At 34.8% G+C, this 26,648-nt stretch overlaps 1 protein-coding gene across 1 annotated transcript in view; it reads left to right on the top strand.

Annotated features, from left to right (window-relative positions):
• Positions 1 to 26,345, top strand: part of SCN1A (sodium voltage-gated channel alpha subunit 1) — a 96,223-nt gene extending 69,878 nt beyond the window's left edge. The window contains exons 19-26 of the mRNA XM_070357846.1: positions 1,318 to 1,491; positions 5,539 to 5,661; positions 12,705 to 12,986; positions 15,263 to 15,316; positions 17,305 to 17,442; positions 19,297 to 19,401; positions 21,009 to 21,279; positions 23,122 to 26,345. Coding sequence (XP_070213947.1) covers positions 1,318 to 1,491; positions 5,539 to 5,661; positions 12,705 to 12,986; positions 15,263 to 15,316; positions 17,305 to 17,442; positions 19,297 to 19,401; positions 21,009 to 21,279; positions 23,122 to 24,299 — 2,325 coding nt within the window. The 3' untranslated portion in view covers positions 24,300 to 26,345. The remainder of the gene's footprint in view (positions 1 to 1,317; positions 1,492 to 5,538; positions 5,662 to 12,704; positions 12,987 to 15,262; positions 15,317 to 17,304; positions 17,443 to 19,296; positions 19,402 to 21,008; positions 21,280 to 23,121) is intronic.
• Positions 26,346 to 26,648: the final 303 nt, after the last annotated feature.

Genomic DNA, 26,648 nt, shown 5'->3' with positions numbered 1-26,648 from the left:
ATTATTAAGTAACCCGGAAAATTTGTCCCTCTAATTTATTCATGATAACCAAAGGACATGAGTATTTAATTACTCATGTTTTAACAACAAAGTAAGCATGATAATACAGAGTAGTTAAAGAAAGTCCTGTGGTTGGTATATATATTAATATAATTTCTATGGTCTGATGAATTTTGTTTATGAGTTATATTATTATTAACTCCTTATGGACAGTTGATAAGTCCTTAGGGACCACTTCTCTGTCCCTTTTGAAATGCATCCAGTGTTCTCTTGTTACTCCAAAACCAGTGAATATTGGTAACAATAAATACTGGGCAGTGTGCCTAAGTAATCATTTAAGGATTGGTTTCTCTCTATATAAAGGTGTTCATTTCATCAGAATCAATTTCTATTTATATAAAAATCATGTACAAAAATGTAAAGTATAGCACATAGACAGCACTTTAAGAAAATGCTAACACAAATAGACTACTTAAGCCATAAAATAGATGTAAACAGACAGACAGAGATGGAAAGATGATACAGTACTTAACTGAAACACAATAACTTAGGTTTATTTAACTTAAAAATGTATAATTCTAGCACAGGCCTATATTTTTCTGCATATTTCTCTGATGAAATAAATTTTATCTACATGCTACTTTAGATAGGAAATAGTTTTTTTCACCATTTAAATGAATATAGACTTAGATATAAAGTATCATTGAGGTTCATATTAGAAGAAGAACACATATTATAGTCTAAATGAGAAGGAATTTCATCCTACCATCTTTGTTACACCATATCTTTGCTGATAAACATAAACTGTCAACAAAACGAAGGGGACAAATGAACTCAACTGTATAGTAAAATTAGGTGATGTATTGATCAATTATAATTTCTGCTTTATGAAAAATATAAGCCTTTTTATTTCTTCAACCTCCTTTCTGTGGAAAAAATAAAGAGGCTAACAGGAGGAGGCAAAAGATATGAAACAAAGAGAATAAATAACTTCAAGTTGGGATACCAGCATCAAGACGTGACATCAAGAACTATTTCCTGAACAAGTCACTTTAATTCCTTAGACTTAGGCTTTTATTTCTTCCTTTTAGTTAGATCAATAGAGAGCATAACTTTTCTCCTTATTCATTAAAAGATCTTTGAAAGAAAGAAAAAAAAAAAACATCAATAGCTACTTTTCCTCTACCCTCCTATTCCAATGAAATGTCATTTTATGTATATGAAAATCAGGAAAAACTATGTAATCAGGGAAAATAGCCTATAATAGCTGTAGCATAAAAGTTTCAGAAAACTAAAATGCGTAACTTTTCTTTATAGGCATTTGAGGATATATATATTGACCAGCGAAAGACAATCAAAACAATGTTGGAATATGCTGACAAGGTTTTCACTTACATTTTCATTCTGGAAATGCTTCTAAAATGGGTGGCATATGGCTATCAAACATATTTCACCAATGCCTGGTGTTGGCTAGACTTCTTAATTGTTGATGTAAGTATCCCCCATGTTTTTGTCTTTCATTCAAGGTAATTTGTCTTATTTATAAACTAATTCCAAAACACTGAATCTTTGATCACTCTGTTATGTTGACAGGATATGCTACTTAATAGACACTAAACTAATTCACTGAATAATAGTGTAGTTTTTGTAATAAATAAGCTAATTTAGTACTGATTTAGCATTGGGAGGATGGGATTTATGGTGGTTATCTAAGATAAAAAGCTGGGGGAAAAACATCAGAAGTTTGTAGAGAGAATGGTGAAATAGGATATGATGTTTAAGTTACTTTTATTAATATTATGATTCAAACAGAGTTGAGTTTGAATCCCAGCCCCACCATTGATTTTGTGTGCCACTAAGTTACTTGGCTCCTGACACTATAAAGTGATCATATTAGTACATAAGAGTTAGAGGCACTCAGTACACAAACAAGCCAGTGATAATGGTGGAAGCTACCGTCAATTTTTTTAAAATTCTTTTTGATTTTCATAAAGGATATTTTTAAAGAGTAGATTATATAGCTTGTAACTAAATTATAGAAAGTAAGATGTATGGGGAATAATGCAAAAACTCTACTTCATGCAGTGATGGGACTTACTCTAGAATATAACTAGATTTACGGCAAGCCCATAATATACCAACAGCCCTTCACAGAGTTGGTGTATTCAACAATTAATACTTCATCAGCCCAAAGCAAGTAGCTGTCTTTGAGATTTGTTAAAGGCAAACATCATGCTTTATGTTTGGCATATTTTCAGCTTTAAAAATGTATTTTCAAAATACCACAAACTTCATAGGCATTTTATTCTCCTAAAATGATAATCCAGCAGAACTACTCAATTTTCTTATGGAAAGTATTTGTAGAACTAAGAGCCATGCAATATCTCTTTAATTCTGTTGAACAGAGGCAAATCCAGAGCTATTTGAAAAGCTTAATGTTACTATGAAATGGGTAAATTAGGGGAAAAAACCTCAAAAGAGTGATAAGTCGCTCATATTCTACATACATAAATAGCTCATACAACTCAACATCAAAAAGCAAACATCCCAATTAGAAAATGGGCAGAAGAAGTGAATGGACATTTTTCCGAAGAGGAAATCCATATGGGCAATAGGAACATGAAAAGATGCTCAGTATCACTAATCATCAGGGAAATGAAGATCCAAACCACAACGAGATATGACCTCACACCTGTCAGGCTATCATCAAAAGGGCCACAAATAAAAAATGTGGAGAAAAGGGAACAACTTTACACTGTTGGTGGGAATGTAAATTGGTGCAGTCACTGTAGCAAACAGAATGGAGGTTCTGCAAAAAACTAAAAACAGAACTACCATATGACCCAGCAATTCCACTCCTGGGTATAGATCTGGAGAAAATGAAAACATTAATTTAAAAAGGTACGTGCACCCCAATGTTCATAGCAGTATTATTTGCAATCACCAAGATGTGGAGGCAGCTTAAGTATCCATCAAGAGATGAATTGATAAAGAAGGTTTATAATACGGCTAAATAGAATACTGCTACTGCTAAGTCGCTTCAGTCGTGTCCGACTCTGTGCGACCCCATAGACGGCAGCCCACCAGGCTCCCCCATCCCTGGGATTCTCCAGGCAAGAACACTGGAGTGGGTTGCCATTTCCTTCTCCAATGCATGAAAGTGAAAAGTCAAAGTGAAGTCGTTCAGTCGTGTCCGACTCCTAGCGACCCCATGGACTGCAGCCCACCAGGCTCCTCCGTCCATGGGATTTGCCAGGCAAGAGTACTGGAGTGGGGTGCCATTGCCTTCTCCCAAATAGTATAGTACTCAGCCATAAAAAAGAAAGAGATTTTTGCTATATGTAACAATGTGAATAGACCTGGAATTTGTTATGCTTAGTGAAATAAGTTAGACAAGTGCTGTATGTTATCACTTAAATGTGAAATCTACAAAATAAAGCAAACTAGTGAATATAACAAAATAGAAACAGATGTCACAGCTGTAGAGAACAAATTAGTGGTTACCAGAGAGGAGAGAGAATGGGGGAGGGGTGAGATGGGGTAGAGGATAAAGAGTACAAACCACTATGTATAAAGTAAGTCACTCACAAGGATATATTGTATAGCACAGGGAATGTAGCCTATACTTATAATAACTTTAAATGGAATATAATCTATAAAGATTTTGAGCTACTATGTTGTAAACTTGAAACTAATAGAATACTGAAATCAACTATACTTCAATTAAAAAAAGAAACCTCAAATGAATAATTGCTTCAGCATTTCGCAAAGAGAAAAAAGTTTCTGCTATTGATATTTCAAACACTAGAAGTTATTTCATATTTGAACTCTTCAAAAACTTTCAAATTAGGCTTTAAATCTAAATGTAATTTAAACTTTTTGAAAATTTCTAAGCTTTATTTTTCTTTATTATACTTATTACATGTCTGAACTTTTTAGTGGAAGAATAATGATTTTGTTATTGTAAGTTGGTTTTTAATAGCCATTTCCAAAATAGTTTAGGAAAATAATTCTATAGAGAATTTTGTAGTTTTGCAACAATAATACTTTCATTTTTCAAGGTTCTATTTTAATTATTTATTAAGGATCAGTGTATCACTCTAAAAAAAAGACAAAAGGAATTATACCACATCTCAAGTAAAGTAAAAAGTGCCAACTTAATACTCTAAAATATAGATAATTTTGCAAAAATAGTGTTTAGTTTATTTGAAACGATCCAATATTCTATTCTCAAACCAAAGAAATTCTATTTGGATACAGAGTTTTGGTCTTTGTTTAAAGAATTAGACACCTAAAATTTTATTTCTTAGTTATTGCATATTTCAGGCAACTGAAATTTAGTTTATTTAATAAATATTGACTAGCCATTTGGGGTCAAGTACCATGACAGGAGGCTCTAAATTAGTATTAAAAATTTGAGTAAATTTCATGATTAAATTACTTTTAAGTTACATTATTTATATAGAAATAAACTTCAGGCAAGTGAAAACACAAAGTATTAGCAAGACACCAAAAAAATCAATGTCAAAAAATCAACCTCAAAACAATGTGACTTAGTGCATTAATTTCTGAGGGTATCAATTATCATTAATTGAAAATACCAACCAACACAGGATAGAGATTGCTTGCCTTTTCTGATACAATCTAAGTTTTTACATTTTATTACTGGGCTTCCCTGGTGGCTCAGAGGGTAAGCATCTACCTGTAATGCAGAAGACCTGGGTTCAATCCCTGGGTCAGGAAGATCCCCTGGAGAAGGAAATGGCAACCCACTCCAGTACTCTTGCCTGGAAAATCCCATGGACAGAGAAGCCTGGTAGACTACAATCCATGGGATTGTAAAGAGTCAGACACGACTGAGCGATTGCTTACCTTTTCTGATACCATCGCAGTTTTTACATTTTATTACTAGCCATTGGCAAATCTCTAAATTCAGCAGCAACTTAATAAAGGAAGGATGATCAATGACATTTTCTTGTACCTGGCTTTCTTCCTTTTGAAAATCAGTTTTTATTTAGGTTTTCTAACTACTTGAGGGATTAATAAATCACATGACATTTATTGTTTTTTATTTAACTAGCTTTAAATAACATCATGAAAGCTACTTTCTTTGTATCAAACTAAAAATATTTCCTTAAAATTTTAAGTGGTTTACTAAAAACATGTAAGCATTTATCTTCTGAATAATTATAAATAAAAACTGTTAATTGTTACAACATTTCAATTCAACTATGTGTGGAAGTGTTAGTCACTCACTCTTTTCTGACTCTTTGTAATCATGGACTGTAGCCTGCCAGGCTCCTCTGTCCACGGAATTCTCCAGGCAATACTGGAGTGGGTAGCTATTCCAGTCTCCAGGGGATCTTCCCAACCCAGGGCTAGAACCCAGGTCTCCTTCATTACAGGTAGATTCTTTGCCATCTGAGCCACCATACTTCAATAAAATAAAATTGTAATAAATTATAATTGTGTTATATAATACTACATATTGAATGGCAATAATTCTATCTTTATTCATTTATTTTTGTATGCTTTCAGGTTTCATTGGTCAGTTTAACAGCAAATGCCTTGGGTTACTCAGAACTTGGTGCCATCAAATCTCTCAGGACACTAAGAGCTCTGAGACCTCTAAGAGCCTTATCACGATTTGAAGGGATGAGGGTAAGAACCATGAAAGAACATGAAGTATTGTATATAGCCAAAATTAAATTAAATTTTAAAAAAGGAAAACTCATGCATGCAAAAGGAATGGCAAATCCTTGCAAAATTGCTACTTTATCTTTTTATCTGTTGCATATTTACTTCTAGGTGATATGCAAGAGAACTTAGGCCTCCTTTGAAATGATATAATATCATTTATCTGCTGTGCTCATTTATCAAAATGACTTTATTTCTTAGTCCATTTTGGGAGTTTCCTTGCAAACCTGTACACAAAAAAGCAGATGCAATATTAAAGTACTATGTGTCGTGATGATGATGATAATAATCAACTAAAATAAATCCTACATCATGTGGTTCTCATTTGTGAGGGTCTAAACTGTGTTTAATGAGTTTTACTGAAAATAATATGAATCATGCCTAAATATAAAAGAAAAAAATTTAAGTTGTCAAAATTTTGTCTGTACAATGCCAAAGTTAGCCTTATTTAAATGTTCAAGGGTAGATATTAAAAGTTAACTGAATTTCAAAGTTTTCAAAAAGTTATATTAATATAACCTCAACCTGTAACTGTATTAATCTTAATTTATATAAACAGTAATATCAACTTTAAGATTATATATAAGTGCTAAGTTGCTTTAGTCATGTCCAAATCTGTGTGACCTTATGGACTGCAGCCTACGAGACTCCTCTGCCCATGGGATTCTTCAGGCAAGAATACAGGAGTGGGTTGCCATTCCCTTCTCCAGGGGATCTTCTGAACCCAGGGATAGAACCCAGGTCCGCATTGCAGGTAGACTCTTTGCCATCTGAGCCACCAGTCTTATGAGATCCTCACATTTTTACTAAAATGTTACTGAAATTCTCTTCAGGATATGTGAAAATAGTTTATTTTCCACTTAAAATAGAGAAAAATATCATTTTTATATATTCTACTTGAAAGGATTTTTTTGTTTTTTAAAAACATTTGATTGGAAGTCACATTTGAGACTCCCAGGGACGAGGGATCCTGGTGGGCTACTGTCTATGGGGTCGCACAGAGTCGGACACGACTGAAGCGACTTAGCAGCAGCAGCAGCAGCACATTTGAAAAGGGGCTTCCCAGGTGGTGCTCCTGGTAAAGAACTCAACTGCCAATGCAGGAGACTTAAGACCTGGGTTCGATCCCTGGGTTGGGAAGACCCCCTGGAGAAGGGAGTGGCGACCCATCCACTATTCTTGCCTGGAGAATCCCCACGGACAGATGAGCCTGATGGGCTACAAGTCCATAGGGTCGCAAAGATTTGAGTATGACTGAAGCCACTTAGCATGCATGCACATTTGAAAAGTTTTCTGAAATCTGGACAGTTCTAAAGATTTGAGGCTCTTATAATTATTTCAGGTTTGACCTTTTATAAGTTGATTAAATCCATGAATCCAAAGGCCAGACATTTTCATATTTAACACCTTACTTCTGAAACAATACTGGCCCTGTGGGCCTTTAATTTTTATAGAAAGGACCTTCTCTATAATTTTGATCAATAATGTTTTTTATGCTGTAGGGGAGGCCAGTTTTTGAAACTTGAAATTTGAAAAACACAAACTCATTATAGATACTGATAGGAGATGAACTCATCATTTAAATTATCACATTTATGAATATATAGTTCTTGCCTCATAATGACAGCATGTATACAACCCTAAAATGGCTGATGGTTTCAACATGTATTTGGCATTGTAAAGACAAAGTAACCTGATTATTGATTCTATTTGTGTGTGTTTGTTTCTGGTGTTTGGAATTTTTAACTTTGTTAAAAATATAAACATATATACTGGTAAGGATGGAAATAATAATGATGATTATAATTTAGAAGTGAGCTTTGAATATATTCAGAAACTCTCATTTTATTCTTTTCCCTAGTAGCATAAAATCACAATGGCTATGTCAAAGCGTAAATCAGACTCATTTTATTTTCGTTGTTTTCTCGCTTTTTCAAAGCATGTGCTTTAATGCAATATTACCAAGTAAAGCATGTTGTATAGTGCTTGATAAGAAGTTAGAAAGTGAGAAATAAATTATCATCACTTTGCCCTTTATGTTTTGCATGTTTTATGCACATTTCTGGCTGACAGCTTTGAAACATTTATTGTATTTCAAATTTCCAGTCCAAATTTTTCAACTTGTAAAATTGAACTGAGTGAATTGATGTCATGAATAACTTGAGTAAAATACATTTTGTATTTTCAATTTCCTTATCTAGGAAATCTTAAATATCTTCTTTTTTTTCAAAAGAACTCAAGTCTTGATTGATAGGGAAACAGAGAGCATCATATACAAAAAGTAACACCAATTGTTCTGTCATATCAGATTTCTAACTAATAACAAACTATATATTTCTATTTTGTATAGGATAATCTTGCTCCAACTTGGATGGGGTGGAGCGCTGGTTCCGCCCCTCAGCCCTTTATTATGGGTACTGTATTACCCCTTTTGCTTCCTTTAATCCTTTCACTGTGACTTTGTGTAGTGGGATGAGGGAGGGGTTGGGAGGGGTACCATTGTACCACAGTAAAAAAAATACAATATTTACATTCTAATCCCCTATTTTCAATTGCCTTAACTTTTCTTTTGAGAAAAATACCTTTTGTGAATTTACCCTCTGTGGATTTGAAGCCCAGCTGTTGATATCCTTATTAAGTTTCACTGAATCTGATTAGATGTGTGTATATCGAGTTCCATTTATGGGGAGATTATTTATCTGATTGGTGATGGTGGGGGACCCTGGTTCAGAATGGTTGAATAAAATTTTTAACTTGTCAAGTTGAATGATGCTCTTTGGGTCATTTAAAAGGACCTTGCTATTTTCTACATTGGTCTGAGTCCTGAAAATTAATATCAAGTTACCAACAGTGGCTTCTTGCCTTGTTGATCTGTGTGAGCAGATGCTGGAGTGTAAAAATCCCAGGTTTCATAGACTGGAATTGATTGTATGATCATTCTCATGTTTTATTAAGTGTAAGTTTATAGGGATTATTTTCCAAATGCAAAAAAACAAAAACATATTAAACTAGAGTTGACTGAGCAAATGTGATTTGTGTTTTAAATAGGAAACGTAAATTTGAAACGATCTACTTATTTGAATTATACAGACAAGAACACCCACCTAGAAATAAAATATCATGTGTATTAAGGTAGTATTTAATGCATAGACTGACTTCATAGAATACATCACTCCCAGCTAACCTCTTAGTGTCTGAGAAGACAGCACAGTGAACGCCTAGATAAAAATGCATCTGCTACCGCTGTGCTGTGCTCAGTGGTGTCTGGCTGTTTGCGAGCCCGTGGACTGTAGCTCACTAGTCTCCTCTGCCCATGGGATTTCCCAGGCAAGAATACTGGTGTATTTCCTCTTCCAGGGAATCTTCCCCACCCAGGGATCAAACCCACATCTCCTGTTTCTCCTGCATTAGCAGGCAGGTTCTTAACCAGTGAGCTACCTGGGAAGCCCCACATTTTGTTGATTCTTAAAGTTTGGGATAATGTGCAAGGATGATAGTTATTTCTGAGGGAGAGAAAAAGTTAGAATTTTTGTTTGGATAATTGATATATCTTATCTCTCAATAATAATTACCTTAAGTAAATCCCACAACACAAATGAAGACATTAGGTTTTTAAAAGATTTTATACTTTTCTTCATACTTTAAAAGGGGTGACTTCTACTTTGCCTACTTTTGATTTTTATTCACAGTCTTTTCAGTATTTTGATTAAAGAAGCAGTAGAATCCACGAGTAGTATTGATTTGAAGTTCAAAGACAATTTATTTAGGCAAGAGGACATTTCTGCATGTATCAAAATTCCCAACATTAATTTGCATTTTTAACTGTCAATTTCTCGCTTTGTGTTGATTTACTTAAAAAGGAGATAACGAACCAGAGACAGTTTCTATAACAGTGAGTTGTGCTAAAATACAGAAATTCTATAGGATGATGCTGTGCAAAATGGTTGTGAGGAGAAGCACCTCTGGTGTTAATTCATTAAGATAGTTCCTTTCTTCTACACCTCTTTGATGCAGCCTGAAACCTCAGTCTATTCTTTCCAGTTGATTAGTCCAGTTCTGCCTAGTGCCTTCACCACCTGGAAACGAATTACTGCAGTTCCCTGGAGCCAGAAAGGAGTTAACACACCTCTCTCTGTGCTGAACCAAGAGAGGGCTTGGGGCTCTTGGGATGTGAGTCCTTTCTCACATCCTTCATTGTCTAATTTAATGAAATTTTAAGAATAGATGGATCTCTGTAGAGTAAGTCCTTTTATCTTATAAAAATAAACCATTTCTCTGTACCAAATGTATGCAAACATTGTAAATGTATCTTGAAACATGCTACTGCAGAGCACTTGCTTGTGTCCTGTATTACATAGAGTTAATTTGAATGCAAATCTAATCCCCAGTTTCAAAGGAGACCCCTCAGACTTATTAGCTAACCCCACATCTTTTGTGTACAGTTCTTTATTCTCATTCCTATATCTAGAAATAACATTTAAAATTTGTTTTGATCAATAAATACTAAGCTAACCTTTACTTCATTCATTCAATCACCATTTTTATAGTCCTATATTCAAAGTACTCAAAGCCTTGGAGAATTCACAAATATATTTTTTTATCTGAAGTAAAGAAAAAGCCTACCATCTGTCAAAATTACGGGAATGCCATTAACTCTAGTGCAGAGCAGTCTGGGTAGCAGATAAGGAGGAGCGACCCCAGGGACAATCAGTGCAGTGGGGTGGAAGAAGCACTAGATGCCACTCATAGTCTACATTCTGAACTGAAGCTGGCTTTGCTCATTTTTCTCATTTGCCAAATGAGAATGCAGTAGTAAAGTATCTCTATAGTCCTGTCCAGTACTAGAATTCTGATTTTTCAATTCAAAAGAGGAAACATCTCTATCTTGGAGGCTAAACTGAGTGGAAGTGAGGCTGCATGCCAAAAGTACTGCTTGAAATACAGCTAGTGAGAAGAAAAGTGTTTCAGAAGGGGAGGAATTGGACAAGGAATTTCAGAGGAAATGGTGTCTCAATTCTCTGGTATGTTATTAGCATATGGTGACTACATTAGTTGGATTGGCATGAAGGCTAGGTAGCTAGTGAAGTTAAAACTAGACATGTAGACTGAGGAGTGATTTGAACATCAAGGTAAGGCAAATACGTGATAATCAGTGGAAAGTCATTAAATAACTTTAAATGAGAGTTGAAGAAAATTAATTCATCTTACATGAATTAAAAGAAAGAGACAATTGGAAGACAGTAGTACAAGTTGGTAGTAACAGGTGTCAGAACTAGATGGCGATCGTGAAGATGGAGAAGTGAGAAAGGTGAGAACAGTTTTGAAGAAAAATGTGGGACCTGCAGATGGATATGAAAAGAACTCAAGAAATAGGTATAGGTAATCAGTGTTCTGCTCATGGCCTAAGCTGGCTGGTGTAGGCTTTAAAATAAAAGCTTATTTTAATGTGTGCTTTGTGTATACACAGTAGAAGCAGCTTTTTAATCTGGATGGTAGGCAAAATATTTGGAAAAGGAGAGGAATAAAAACTTGATTTCAGCTTTCAAATCTTGAATCCAAAGAAATCTAAGTGTATCCACACATTTAAAGTGAAGTATAAAATAAAGACTTATTCATTCAATTGTATTAATACAGATGGCCCCATGAGATAAGGTGAGGGGCCATGTGTCAGCTTGGTAGGCTTGCATAGCTCACATCATCTGGATCTGCCTAGATAACTCAGCTGACTTCATTGTTTCATTCTCATTCCCTTCTTTGTCATTAATGGTTTTTACTTCCTTTGGCCCACTTATCACACTGTATTGTAATTCCAGAAGGCCTAGAGTTCTTGATAGACTTTAAACACAGCTCAGAAGCATAAGGAATTGCCTCATCTATTCTTGTTTTCAGACAGTCAAAAAATTTTTTCTGAAAACACATTGGTATCAAATGGCAGGTAGAAGATATTTTGATGCCTGTTGTTTCTTTTAGATCAAGTTGACAAGAATGATAGAAGTACACAGGTAGAATTCAATTTAGCTATGAATGTTCAAGTCTGAGGCATCATCTGCTACTTAGGAGCATATTAGGGCCTGTCTTTCTCTCTTAGCTATTCATGTGTATCTCCAAAGGGAACTATAGAGAAGGAAGCAAAGACAGTCATCCCTACAGTGTTGCTAAATAAAACAGATTTTTAACGTATGGTCCAGGAATAAAGATAAAAAGGGCAAAAATGCTTCCATTAAAAAAAAAAAAAGTAGATAATTATTTAGCACAGAACTTGATGTAATCACATCAGATTTGGGCACTATCACCCCAAATATGGCATCTCTCCTTTTCTTATTTTCCTAAGAAACTGATTTCTACTATGTTTCATTTAAAATAAGTTTATCAAATTAAACTCAGTAAATGAAACAACTGATATGACTGGAGCTTGAAATAAGCTATGTGATGATCTAATGAAATACATGATGCTAAATTGTCTTGCTTCTTATGCCAAAATTATTATTAGTCATAGTGATGCATGAATAATTAAGGACAAAATTATTTAGGTATTTAACAATATTTTTATATTTATACACCTGAATTTTTTTAGTTTATTAAAATATATCAGTCAATCAAATCAACTCTTGCCCCAATATTTTAGTTTCATTCTTTAATATATTGCTTTGTTTAATGAGTTAATCTTCTCTGGTAGGATTTCTTACTTCTCTTTTTCTAATAAACAAATTTTATGGCTTCATCTGGCAGCAAATTCCTCTGCTTTTTTTTTCCCTTTAAACTTTTAGTACTTTCTCCTCTCTTTTAAAAAACTTTTTATCTTTGTTATATTATCTATATTCATTTCTCTAAATGTATGCTTATGAAAGAATATATTTCATTTTAAGACTTTATTTTGCTTTTAAATATCTTAGAATAGTCTTGATATTTTAAAAAAATAGAATCACTAAATATTACTAGGGGGATAATGTTTTTTCTTTTAACCAACAGAGAATTCTGACTTTTCTTTTTTTCCATTTGTGTATTAGGTGGTTGTGAATGCCCTTTTAGGAGCAATTCCATCCATCATGAATGTACTTCTGGTTTGTCTTATATTCTGGCTAATTTTCAGCATCATGGGCGTAAATTTGTTTGCTGGCAAATTCTACCACTGTGTTAACACCACAACTGGTGACATGTTTGACATCAGCGAAGTGAATAATCATTCAGATTGCCTAATACTAATAGAAAGAAATGAGACTGCCCGATGGAAAAACGTGAAAGTAAACTTTGATAATGTAGGATTTGGGTATCTCTCTTTGCTTCAAGTTGTAAGTGAACACTCTTTTCTCTGAAATGTGTTTATTGTCTAGAATAATAACAAAGTGATGACATACAGCTGTTGTGTAGTACTAAGAAGAAAATTTATATATCCTTTTTTCTAATTTTGATTTATTAGTACGTTTATGAGCCCAGATGGGTGGAAGTGTCAGTATATTTAAACAGTGCAGACACAGTTTCTCATATGAACAAATTGATGACTAAATCAACAAATTTGCTAATATTTTTCCTATTGCAATTGGAAAGCTTGGTTCACTGATGGATCACCCCCTCCCCTCAAACACACACCCTAAACACACCTGACTGGATTGTAACAAATTGGTGAGAATTAATTGCTACTGAGTTATATCATTTGGATTGAAGATTGGGGAATGATATTTAGGCTTTAGGATTAGCTCCTCATAGTGAAATGGAATAATACCAGATAGCACTCAGAAACAGAAATGAAACACAAGCAGCTGTTATCCCATCGCAAATGGCCTTTAGTACAATTATAGAAGTCTTTTTTTCCTCTAAATATTAATGTTTTCACTACTGGGTCTCTAAGACTGAAAAGCCATTCACAATGTATAAAAATATAAAAGATGGTAGCCTCTTGAGCATTTTCATTTGATGCAGCTTCTGACCGCAGCTGCATCACAAAGCAGTGGATAAAAAGAGTCCAGAGTATTTGAAAAACATTGTAAAAATACTGTTCTATTTTGGCCACTGAAAACTCATATTAAAAAAAAAAAACCTGCATAAATTTGTTCCTGTAGTTCTATAGTCCTTAGGGCAGAAATCTATTTTATTTCACCAGGGTTGTGTTTCCAACTGTTCAACCAGGAGATTAAGCAAGCAAACAAGCTTGCGCTGATCAAAATCCTCCTGCATCTCTTTCAGAGTACTATGGCTCTTTTGCAAGTTCTCTCTACCTTCTTGTTAGAAATTCTTACTTCTCTTGTAGATGTTTCTGATTTATTCTAAATGTTCATGGAATTAAAATAGAGATTTTTAATATTTGGACAAGTATGATTTCTTTGAATATTATAGTAGACACATGATGGTATTTCCTTGGGCACTTACCCTAACCCTTAACTGATAACCACACTTGTAAATATCACTAATATATATCACTTCCTCCATAAAATTGAGAAAGAAAAATTGAAAATTTCAAGCAATCCCTTAAAATGCTAGGGTAAAGATGCTGCACAAAGCCAGTAAATAAATTCTGCTACCAGAGTACTGATTTACACTTGGCTATATATACAGAATCATCTCTCTGTTGGTTAGCAATTCATTGAAATGGTTCCTTGAATCACCTTTTACTGCTTTTGTACCTAGTATATAATGAACTTGTTCTGTCATTGACCTCAGCCATTGACACATTCAAAATTTCCCTCTTTGATAGACAAATAAGTTCTATTTTCTAGCTAAGAGTCTTTACTTTTTCTTCATTGCCATCGCAAGCACCCATACTTGACTTTCTTCCCATGACATCTACCACTTCATAAGTGTTAGTGTTACAAAAACAAAGATGTGTTAAGATACAGATGCTAAAAGCTTTTTGATAGACTTTCTGACTAAGGAATAATCCTCTCAGGTCCATAGTGTTCAAAACTCATATTCTAGAACAAGTATCAAGTTACTATAAATTATTACACTTGGAATACCAAGTGTCTACTGTACTATTTTCACTTTTCTTACCCAAATTAACTCACTGTCATCAAAAATTGCAGAAAAGAAAGTGGAAGATAGGATTATTTCTGATGTTACGCTTCAAAATTCTTAAAATGTTAGCTGCAACTGACTTTTGGATACCTGTATGATCTTTAGAGTGTTACAATCAAGAGAAATTGTAAGCTTTCAGTCACTTTGATCACCCTGTAGATAGGTGTTAGTGGATGATCATCAGGTCTAAGATGTAGTTGTTTTGCTGCTATGAACATTACTAAATGTGTTGGCATTTGTAAGACTTTCTAAAAGTATTCCACCAAATCTTGATAGCACTTTAAACTGCATGATTCCATTAACTAAAGAACTGAAAAGTGTTTGTCAGTTGGTTGTCAAGCAGGAGGATATATCAAAGGACCATTCTATTCATTATATGGTGTAGAAATGAAGAGACTTACTGAGATATTGTTGGTCCAAAATCCATGTAAAATTTGTTTTGAGATATATTTTTAAAATGTTCCTTTTAAAGAAATGTATCAGTAAGGATATTTATTAAATATTGGGTCTGAATTACTTTTACCCCAAAATAAAACATGTATGTCCTTTTTAATAGGCCACATTTAAGGGATGGATGGATATAATGTATGCAGCAGTTGATTCCAGAAATGTAAGTATTCTTTACATTCTAAGTCTTTTCACAATTTTGATTAGACATTAAAAATAATTTAACAGAGCATAGCAGCTAAATGGAATGATTTTACAGTGATTTTTTAAAAAGAAAAAGTATGATTCAAGACTCAAGTATAGCAGTAGTATGCACGCATATAGCAGTATTTATCAGAAATCTTACTAAGATATATCAAAACAGAAGTGCAACGAAAGTAACACAGTCATATATTTAACAACTAACAAATATCCTTCTATTGACTATTTTTCTATTTTGTTTCCTTTCAATCTATCAATTACATACTCATTAATAATTTTGGCATGATAAAACAAATGTGAAGAAATATATGATTGCTATCCATAGTTTACCCTCCATATTGGACAAGTAAAGGATGTTGTCTAGGCAGTGTAAGATTTCTGTAACAGTCACTTTAAAATCCATTCCTTTATGTGATGATACACTGTGCTCAGTCACTTCAGTCGTGTCTGACTCTTTGTGACCCTATGGACTGTAGCCCACCAGGCTCCTCTGTCCATGGGATTCTCCAGGCAAGAATATTGGAGTGGTTGCCCTTCTCTTCTCCAGGGGATCTTCCTGACCCAGGAAATGAATCTGTGTCTCCTGTGTTGTAGGAGGATTCTTTACCACTGAGCCATCTGGGAAGCGCCCTTTATATGATCCATAAATTTACTGGAGCCTTTACAGACTGTTATCATTTCTATGATCAACAGTTTCCTTTAAGTTTCTATCACCTAAGACCTACTTTTTTGATTTTTCCTACTACAGCCTTTTTTAGACTTCAAGAAGAATTAAAATCCATGCTCATTCCAAATCTGCTCTTCAAATTTTGTACAATTTAGTATTTTCTCTTTATCTTTCCATTCTTAGGTCCCATCTGTTTAGCCTATAAACATGATGGATGACCTTTGCCCCCATAATCTTTAAACTGACCTAAGAAGCTCCCTTTTATCTTTCCTGATATACATTTTCCATAAATGATTCTAGTTTTGTGTTGAGTACCTTCCTGATATCCTCCAGAGTTATTTTACTTTGTTATTTTGTTTTGTGTGTTTGGTTGGTTTTTAACTCTAATATCTTTAGGAGGACATGAATATATTAGGGCATTGTCTTATAGTGACTCATTTATGTCTTTGTTACATGCTAAGTAAAAGCTCAAATGCTTATTTCTCATGAGTACACTCTAGAGATTAAATTACTGGTTGAGGATTTAGCAGATGGCATGTCCAGTTGGATGCTAAGTCCCCTTCAGTTGGATCTGACTCTTCGCAATCCTATGGACTGTAGCCCACCAGTCTCCTCTGTCCATGGGATTTTCCAGGCAAGAATACTGGAGTGGGTTGCCATGCCCTTCTCCAGGGGATATTCCCAACCCAGGGATAGAACCCAAGTCTTTAATGTCTCCAGCATTGGCAGGCAGGTTCCTTACCACTAGTGCCAGTTAATGTCTACTTAATCTGAAAAATTCAGTGACTGTTACACTGTTATAGGCAGTGTCAAACTGCCTATTTATTTAGATGTCAAACATCTAAATAAATAAATAACTAAATTGTTTGCTAAATAAATTCACACATCAGGAATGATTATTTCTAAACATAATCTATGCATATTTACTGATGTAAAATGTTTTCACTAGTAATTTTTAAATTATAAAAATGTAGTATGTTAAAAATTGCCAAATTTAGTATACTACTGTTCAAATGGCAACATATTGGTTGTATTTGTAGTTAGAAAAAAAATAATTTCTAAATCATTTTATGGTATTTTTTTACATAACACCTCCTTTTTTACTTAAAAAATTATCCTAAAGGCTAATTTCAGAGATTATTTTTAGAAGTAGCTGATTTATAAGAAATAAAAGTACTGCTTAAGTATTACTAAAAATTTTATTATCTATTCTCATGAAAAAGCAACAATTACTTCCAGCATCAAATGTATTATAATGTCTAAAAAGTATTCTCCTTTGGTAGGTGGAACTCCAGCCTAAGTATGAGGAAAGTCTATACATGTATCTTTACTTTGTTATTTTCATCATCTTTGGGTCCTTCTTCACCTTGAACCTGTTTATTGGTGTCATCATAGATAATTTCAACCAGCAAAAAAAGAAGATAAGTATTTCTAATATTTTCTCTCCCACCAAGATAATAAATCATTTGGAGGGCTTTCAATACCAAATGAGTACTTTAACTCAGAAACCAAATGGGATTATATATTACAATCTATTTTTTGCATGCTTCCTCTCTGCCATTCACTGCCCATGTCTTTGCCAAGAATGACTGTGTTCCTTATTTCTGTGCATAGGCTCACAAAATCTCCTCTTTAAATAAAAACAAACAAACTTCAGGGACCACATTTTCTCTTTTGAAAAAAAAAATAACTAAAAAAGAACTGGAAGAGAACCCAGACATATACCTCTTTCCCAGACTCAGCTTATTGTTTATCCCTATGACATCTCCCCTTAAAATATATTGTCCAACAAAAACCTTTAGAATGCAACAAATTATACATGAGATGTAAGCTTCTTCTGGTGCTTCTTTTCACACTTTAAAATTCTTTATTGGCTCCATTTATATATTCCCACTTCATTCTCCCTGATATTAATTATAAGCTATCAGTTCTAGCTTTGAATTGAAAGTTCTTTATTAATTAGTATCATTTATAAAGCCCACTTATTATCTAATTATATATGTACATTATCATAAAATAGAAAGTAAAGAAATATCTTTACTCAGGAATAACCATTATTCACATTTTATGTTTTGCTGTATAAACTTTTTCTACACACATTCTTATTACTGAAATTATTTTATCTATAATTATAAATTATTTTTGACTTAACATATATATTTCCCTTTTTAATCCTTCATATATACATTATCATAATTTACTTAACCATTTCCAAGTAGACTGATGATATAGGTTATTTTTAACCTTTAAGGATTAAATAGTGCCTGGTCAAAACTCTTTGTGCCAAAAAAACTGGAGCCTTTAATGATTTCTTTAAGATAAATTTCCAGAGTAAAGTGTTTTGCTTTCCTACTCATAGTACCAATATGGCTGTGCTCAGGTCACCACTGATACACTAGCATCAAGCATTCTCTCTGTTTTTTGATACTTGGTATTTGATATATGAAAATTGTATTTAATTTTCATTTTCATGTCTTTTATTATTAGTAGGTTTGAATATGCTTTCAAGGGCTATTTTTTGCCATTTATATTTCTTCCTTCATGTACTGACCCTTCATCTCATTTGTTCAGTCTGTTTTCCTATTATATAATTGCTTCCATTGTATGAGGCTCTTTCATTATAGAACATGCCCTCCTTTGTTATTACTAATATTACTCTGTCATCATTATCAAGCTATTTCATTTCACTTATTAGCTTGAATTCCAGTTATCTGTAACTACTGGCCTGTCACATACCTGTCAAACTTATGACTTTGACTTTTCCCCTAACTCTTCTACCAACTTCCCCAGTTTCCTTTCTAGCCTTTTGTTCCAATTCTTGGCAGAGTGACAGTGGCTCTTTATGAGTAACTCGAAACCATCACGCAATATACCTACTTTAACTCTTTGCTACATATGAATAAGAAAATCATTGTCTGAAAATTCTGAAAGACAGTGTGTCTAGTGTAAGGAACCAAGTATTTAGTGACTCAGTGAACCAAATAGTACTACTTCCTGAGGTTACAGTCTTGGGTAAAATACTTAACCTCTCAGTTTGTGGGATTGTTTTCCTCCATAAAATAATAATAAAAATCATAAAGTCAATTTTGGATGATTGAAATAAATAAGATTATAGTATCTAAAACTAGTTTTAATTTTTCACTTTAAAATCCTAGGCAAATAATGCTAATTGGTTGAATTTTGTGTTTCCTTTTTTAATGGTCCCTTTTCTAAGTTTAACATTGAAAGAAGGAAGGTACACAGTTTTAACCAGTTTTTATTTTTCTTTTCTATACTTTGGAGGTCAAGACATCTTTATGACAGAAGAACAGAAGAAATACTATAATGCAATGAAAAAATTAGGATCAAAAAAGCCACAAAAGCCTATACCTCGACCAGGAGTAAGAAATACCAAATGATATGGGGGGAAATGTACAAAAACAAAAATTTGCCTAGTTTTTCTCACAGAAGAGATAGCAGATAACATTTCTAGCAGCAAAGATTTCTCCCACTTTTAGAGCATCATTAATTCATACATTTTATGGTAATGGTAAAATAATTTTTTACAGGAAGAGGCCAAAAGGAAAAAGAGGAAACAGAAAATGTACCTTTATTGTCAAGTCAATTAGAATTATACAACTAGAATCGAAATGAAAAGCCAAAAGACACATAGGCAGTGTTATGTGCACAAGAAATTTGATCATGTAACTCAAGAGTAGTTGCTGAGTCATGCATATAGAGAAGTAAATCTTTGATAGGGTTCCTGATAAACAAGTTTAACAGTTTCCTGATAAACAAGTTGATGAACTGTTAAGTGAAATAATACCTTACTTCCATTTTATTTTTCATTAGAGGTACCAAGTATTTTGGAGATGAAAAGACTTCTAGTATCTAATATTCATATATATGGCTATAAAGTTAGAAATTACTAATGTCTACAGAAGTCAGAGCCAATAAGTACAATTCATGATGATAAGAAACAGGTGTCATGTTTCCATGACAACCAATGAAACAACTGCTATGAAATAGAGAGCCTTATCCCACATTGTGTTGATTTTTATGATGATGACATGTGAGGTTAAAGCAACCCCTGGGGTGTACTGGGGAATAAAATGTTAATGAACATTCATATTCATATTGTGCTAGCCCACACTTGCTTTCTTGAGAATGATAAAAAAACATATGCTGTCCTCTGTGAAGGCTTAACACTGAAAGTAGAAATGAGTCAATTACGTGTAGGAAAAATGTAAGACAGAAGATATCCTCAAAGTTCTTCAGTGGCCTAGGAAAGTGGGTCAGACAGTGAAAGTGAAGTGAAATTGAAAGTCCCTCCATCATGTCTGATTCTTTGCAACCCTGTGGACTATACAGTCCATGGAATTCTCTAAGCAAGAAGCCTGGAGTGGGTAGCCTTTCCCTTCTTCAGGGGATCTTCCCAACCCAGGATCGAACCCAGGTATCCCACATTGCAGGTGGATTCTTTACCAGCTGAGCCACAAGGGAAGCCCAGTGGGTCAGACAATGGCCTGCAATGAATGACAGTGGCAAAATCACAGATTAGTGAAAAGCGCCATGGGTTTTTGACATCAAAGCATAAGGAATGTCTTCCGGTTTGATTATCCCTGTGTAGGCTCAGCATTCTGTGTGTGACAATATCAGCAAAGACTGCTTGGTGGAAGAACATCACTATTGCCACACAGGGACTTTAAACGCATAATGTTATAGCTGTGTGTAGCCTCTCAGAGTAGTGTGTAATAGTATGCAGTGTTTCTTATCAGAAGTCCCTTTTTGACAAGGGATTGTTATTCTGTGGAATATATTTTGGTAAATAGTAATTTGGATAACTAAATTTAAAAACTTAAATGTGATACATACCATCTTTCACGAAATTCAGAGCCAGTGGTTCTTCGGTACAATCCTAGACAGTCAGTACAGAAACTACTTATATAGAAGTTCATGTGTAGAGGGAAACTCCTCTGTCCCTAAAAGCTTTTCTGTTTCTCTACAGAACAAATTCCAAGGAATGGTCTTTGACTTCGTCACCAGACAAGTTTTTGACATCAGCATCATGATTCTTATCTGTCTCAACATGGTCACCATGATGGTGGAAACCGACGACCAGAGCGACTATGTGACTAGCATTTTGTCCCGCATCAACTTGGTGTTCATTGTGCTGTTCACTGGGGAGTGTGTGCTGAAGCTCATCTCCCTCCGCCATTACTATTTTACCATAGGCTGGAATATCTTTGATTTTGTGGTGGTCATTCTCTCCATAGTAGGTAAGAAGTATTTCAAGCCTTTTAGCTCAATAAAAGAGCAATCACATTTAATTTAGAAGTCATCTGATCACTCAGAGAAAACCACTGTGAAAATTCTGATGTTTTTCATTCAGATGTGTTTGTCTTTCTTACAAAATTAAGCTCCTGCTATACACTGAGTATTGTATCCTGTTCTATCCATTTTAGACTAGGTGTATTATTTGTCAATATAGTAAGTCTCAGTCATTTGAACTAGAAATGTTCTATTAACTAAATGTGCTATTAAGATCGAAATGTCTTTGACATGTTGAAGTTGAATAGTCTATACAATATGTAAATGACTCTGTTGAAAAAAGGGATAGAAATTTAGTCTGATACTCAGGAGAGACAGTACATCAGAGACATAGAGTCATTGGCATACAGATAAGAGTGGAAGCTGGTACTAATAAGGAAGAATACAGAGTGAAAGAGAGTAAAGCAAAGAACAAAATGTCAGTGAAAATGGTAGGTTCTTTAATGCAGAGTATCAGAGATTTTCTAGATTACCTTGCAATGTATAATAATGATGCACAAAAGAAGTGATTTGGCATGGAACATCATTTCATCAGTCATACACTTCAAAGCCTGGAATGTCAACAGGTCACATGAGCAATAACCCATCTAATTGAAGATACAACTCCAGCCCCAGTGAAGTGAAGAGGTCTGTCTGTGGGCCTAAAGTATCCATTTTTTCCCTAAAGCAGATGATATGATTGAATAAATATTTTACCATCCAATATGGGGCACCTCTGTTGGGCAGATTTTTATGCCATTCCCCCTCTGAAGAAGTTGATCTTTTATCCAACTTATATGTTGTATGTACCCTTTGATTCCCATAGTATTCTGTGGTATTAACTAGTTGTGGATAGGGTACTTAGTTGTATTCACCTCTCTTTCTTTCTCTGTCTCTCTTTCCCTCTCTCATACAGACACAAACATGCTTATTTACTCTTTACAAAATGAGATAGTGTAATTCAAAGATACTTGGTTTCTTGAGCTCCTCTTCAGCTCATTCATTATTTCACTATTTCGAAGGTAAATGGATAAAGACGCTCTAAGTAAGAGGGCTAAGACACAGATGTAGGAAACCAGAAAAAGCATCAGCTTAAATCCTTTTAGAAATGCACCAGAGCATATATAAATATATACATCTATATATGAATATTATAGTGGAAACTTAGGAAAGCATCATGTTCATGGAGAGATGAATGCATTCAAAACTACAGATAGGTTTATATGGGGAAGGACTGAATACAGGTTATATGATTTAGTGTTTCAGAAAAAAATCATCGTGTTCACTGTATTTTTATAAACATTTCCATATACTGTCAGCTACTGCTCTTCAGACAAACTTGAATTTTTAACTTGTTTTTTTAGATTCAGTCTTTGGATTTTCTGTAAGCAAAACTAGTCTATCAATACCCCTCAAGGATAAAATATACTATAAAATCCTTATTGAATTGAATACTATCTTAGTCACCTTGGAGTTTGCCAGGTAGTGCAGTAGTAAAGAGTCCTCCTGCCAATACAGCAGATGCAGGAAATGTGGGTTTGATCCCTGGGTTGGGAAGACCCTGTGGAGGAGGAAATGGCAACCCACTCCAGTATTCTTGCCTGGAGAATCCCATAGACAGAGAAGCCTGGCATGTTACAGTCCATGGGGTCGCAAAGAGCCAGACATGACTGAGTGACTAACACTTTCACTACACTTTTCAACTGAATTTTAGTACTCTGAAATTTACCTGTGAGCCTTAACAAAATTTGAGTATTAATTTAATGGATAACTTCTTCACTAGTCAGTACCCTCATCTTTTTTGTCCATAGGTATGTTTCTGGCTGAGCTGATAGAGAAATATTTTGTGTCCCCTACCTTGTTCCGAGTGATCCGTCTTGCCAGGATTGGCCGAATCCTGCGTCTGATCAAAGGGGCCAAGGGGATCCGCACGCTGCTCTTTGCTTTGATGATGTCACTTCCTGCGCTGTTTAACATCGGCCTCCTGCTCTTCCTGGTCATGTTCATCTATGCCATCTTTGGAATGTCCAACTTCGCCTATGTTAAGAGGGAGGTTGGAATTGATGACATGTTTAACTTTGAGACCTTTGGCAACAGCATGATCTGCCTGTTCCAGATTACCACCTCTGCTGGCTGGGATGGATTGCTAGCACCTATTCTCAACAGTAAACCACCCGATTGTGACCCTAATAAAGTTAACCCTGGCAGCTCAGTTAAAGGAGACTGTGGGAACCCATCTGTTGGGATTTTCTTCTTTGTCAGTTACATCATCATATCATTTCTAGTCGTGGTGAACATGTATATAGCTGTCATCCTGGAGAACTTCAGTGTTGCTACTGAAGAAAGCGCAGAGCCCCTGAGTGAGGATGACTTTGAGATGTTCTACGAGGTTTGGGAGAAGTTTGATCCCGACGCCACCCAGTTCATGGAATTTGAAAAGCTATCTCAGTTTGCAGCTGCTCTTGAACCACCGCTCAATTTGCCACAACCGAACAAACTCCAGCTCATTGCCATGGATTTGCCCATGGTAAGTGGTGATCGAATCCACTGTCTTGACATTTTATTTGCTTTTACGAAGCGGGTTCTGGGGGAGAGTGGAGAGATGGATGCCCTTCGAATACAGATGGAAGAGAGATTCATGGCCTCCAACCCATCGAAAGTCTCCTATCAGCCAATAACTACGACTTTAAAGAGAAAACAAGAGGAAGTGTCTGCTGTTATTATTCAGCGTGCATACAGGCGCCACCTTTTAAAGCGAACTGTAAAACAGGCATCATTTACGTACAACAAAAATAAAATCAAAGGTGGGGCTAATCTTCTTGTAAAAGAAGACATGATAATTGACAGAATAAATGAAAACTCAATTACAGAAAAAACTGATCTGACCATGTCCACAGCAGCTTGTCCACCCTCCTATGATCGGGTAACAAAACCAATTGTGGAAAAGCACGAGCAAGAAGGCAAAGATGAAAAAGCCAAAGGGAAATAAACACAAATACATAAAAATCACTGGGTGACAAATTGTTTACAGCCTGTGAAGGTGATGTATTTTTGTCAACAGGACTCCTTTAGGAAGTCAATGCCAAACTGACTGTTTTTACACAAATTTACTTAAGGTCAGTGCCTACAATCAGACAGTGACCCCTTGTTGGAAAACTGTGACTGTGTAAAAGGGAGATGACCTTGACGGGAGGTTACTGTTCTCACTACCAGCTGACACTGCTGAAGACAAGAGACAAAATGGCTACGTAGACTGTAGGGACCAGTTCAAAGGGGTGCAAACCTATAATTCGGGGGTTGTTTAACACGAAAACACTGTAGTGTAGTAATTGTATCCACTCTTTGCATTTCGACTGCCACATTTGTCACGTTTTTACAAAATCTGTTAGTGGATTCATCTTTTTTTTAGTCCATATGTTGTTTATTATATGTGACTATTTTTGTAAATGGGGTTTCTGTTGGGAAATAGATTAAAGGACCTCTTAAACAGGTATGCCACTGGGGGTTATGGCAATCACATGGCCCTCCCATCTGCACAAAGACATGGTTTGCATGAGGGCATGCTACACTTAGAGATCATGCATGAAAAAAGTCACAAGGAACACAATGAGCTCTTAAATTCCATCTATGTTTCTGGGAGGGGTGATTAGGTGATAACTGGAGGTGCTTTGCTGATCTTGTTTTGTCAAATCCAATCCCTAGACCAAGTATGTCATTTTAGGGGGATAGCCCATTAAATCTTAGCAGGTGCAAACTTCACTCAAATGTCAGGAATCTTAAGTGTTACATTTCTGTTTATTGTATTTAAAAAATACTGAATAATGAGTATTGCTTCTCCCTTAAAGACGGAATTGACCAAAAGAACCCTTTATAAATTTCTGCTTAATCCTGCACTTTGTTTAGCCATCTTCAGCTCAGTAAGGTTGACAATGTATATGTTAATGAAATGCTATTTATTATGTAAATAGTCATTTTACCCTGTGGTGCACGTTTGAGCAAACAAATAATGACCTAAGCACAGTATTTATTGCATCAAATATGTACCACAAGAAATGTAGAGTGCAAGCTTTACACAGGTAATATAATGTATTCTGTACCATTATAAATAGTTTGGATGCTATGAATGCATGTTTCTATTACCATGCTGCTGTATCTGGTTTCTCCCACCGCTCAGAATCTCATTTATGAGAAACCATATGTCACTGGTAAAGTCAAAGAAATTGTTCAACAGATCTCATTTATTTAAGTCATTAAGCAATAGTTTGCAGCACTTTAACAGCTTTTTGGTTATTTTTAAATTCTAAGTGGATAACATATGGTGTATAGCCCGACTGTACAGACATGTTTAAAAAAAAAAAAACACTGCTTAACCTGTTAAAATGTGTTTAGAATTTTATAAGCAAATATAAATACTGTAAAAAGTCATTTTATTTTATTTTTCAGCATTATGTACATAAATATGAAGAGGAAATTATCTTAAAGATTGATATCACAATCACTTTCTTACTTTCTGTCCATAGTACTTTTTCATGGAAGAAATTTGCTAAATAAGAAATGAATACAAGATTGGGTAGTTGTAGATTTCTGCTTTTTTATTACATTTGCTACTTTTAGATTATTTCATAATTTTAAGGGGCAAACATAGATTCACAACTGACATCCAAATTATGCTTTGCAAATGGAAAAAAGGTATAAATTTTTATTTACTTTTTGGTAGTGCCTATACTAACTGATTGAAGGTAGTGTTTATTTTTCATTTGCGTCTTTTTTTTCTAACTTCTGTTTATGTTTCCATTTATTTGAAGTCATGCTGCTCTAGATTGCTCTAAATATAATGTGGGTTTCACAGTTTTTTTTTCCCCACAAGAACAGAGAGTAGTGAACTTATGTAGTTAATTACATCAGGATATTTTGTTTCTTACAGAAGCAAACTATAGGCACCTCTTTTTCTTAAAACTACTTAGAATACTTAAACTGTATTCGTGAACTGCATGCTGGAAAATGCTACTATTACCCTAAATGATGCTAACCAACATTAAAAATGTGCAAACTAATAAAGATTACATTTTTTATTTTATTGTTTGCCCGGTTACTTTTGGTTAACCATGTTGTGTAACAAGATAAGTTTTATTCTACAGATTGAGGGAGAAGGGGAGTTATACACACACACACACACACACCCACCCACCCACCCACCCTGGGCTGAGAGCAAGAAAACTTGGGGTAAGAATGAGACTGGAGGGAGTGGCCTACCAGGGAATACAAGCAGCAGATTATAAACCGGAGGCTCTAGCAGAACAAGAAGCAAGGTTGGGTGGCCACTTAAGGTACAAACAGA

This window comes from Bos mutus, chromosome 2 (genome assembly GCF_027580195.1).
Source record: "Bos mutus isolate GX-2022 chromosome 2, NWIPB_WYAK_1.1, whole genome shotgun sequence".
Lineage (NCBI taxonomy): Eukaryota > Metazoa > Chordata > Mammalia > Artiodactyla > Bovidae > Bos > Bos mutus.
This window is presented reverse-complemented; position numbering and strand designations above follow the sequence as displayed.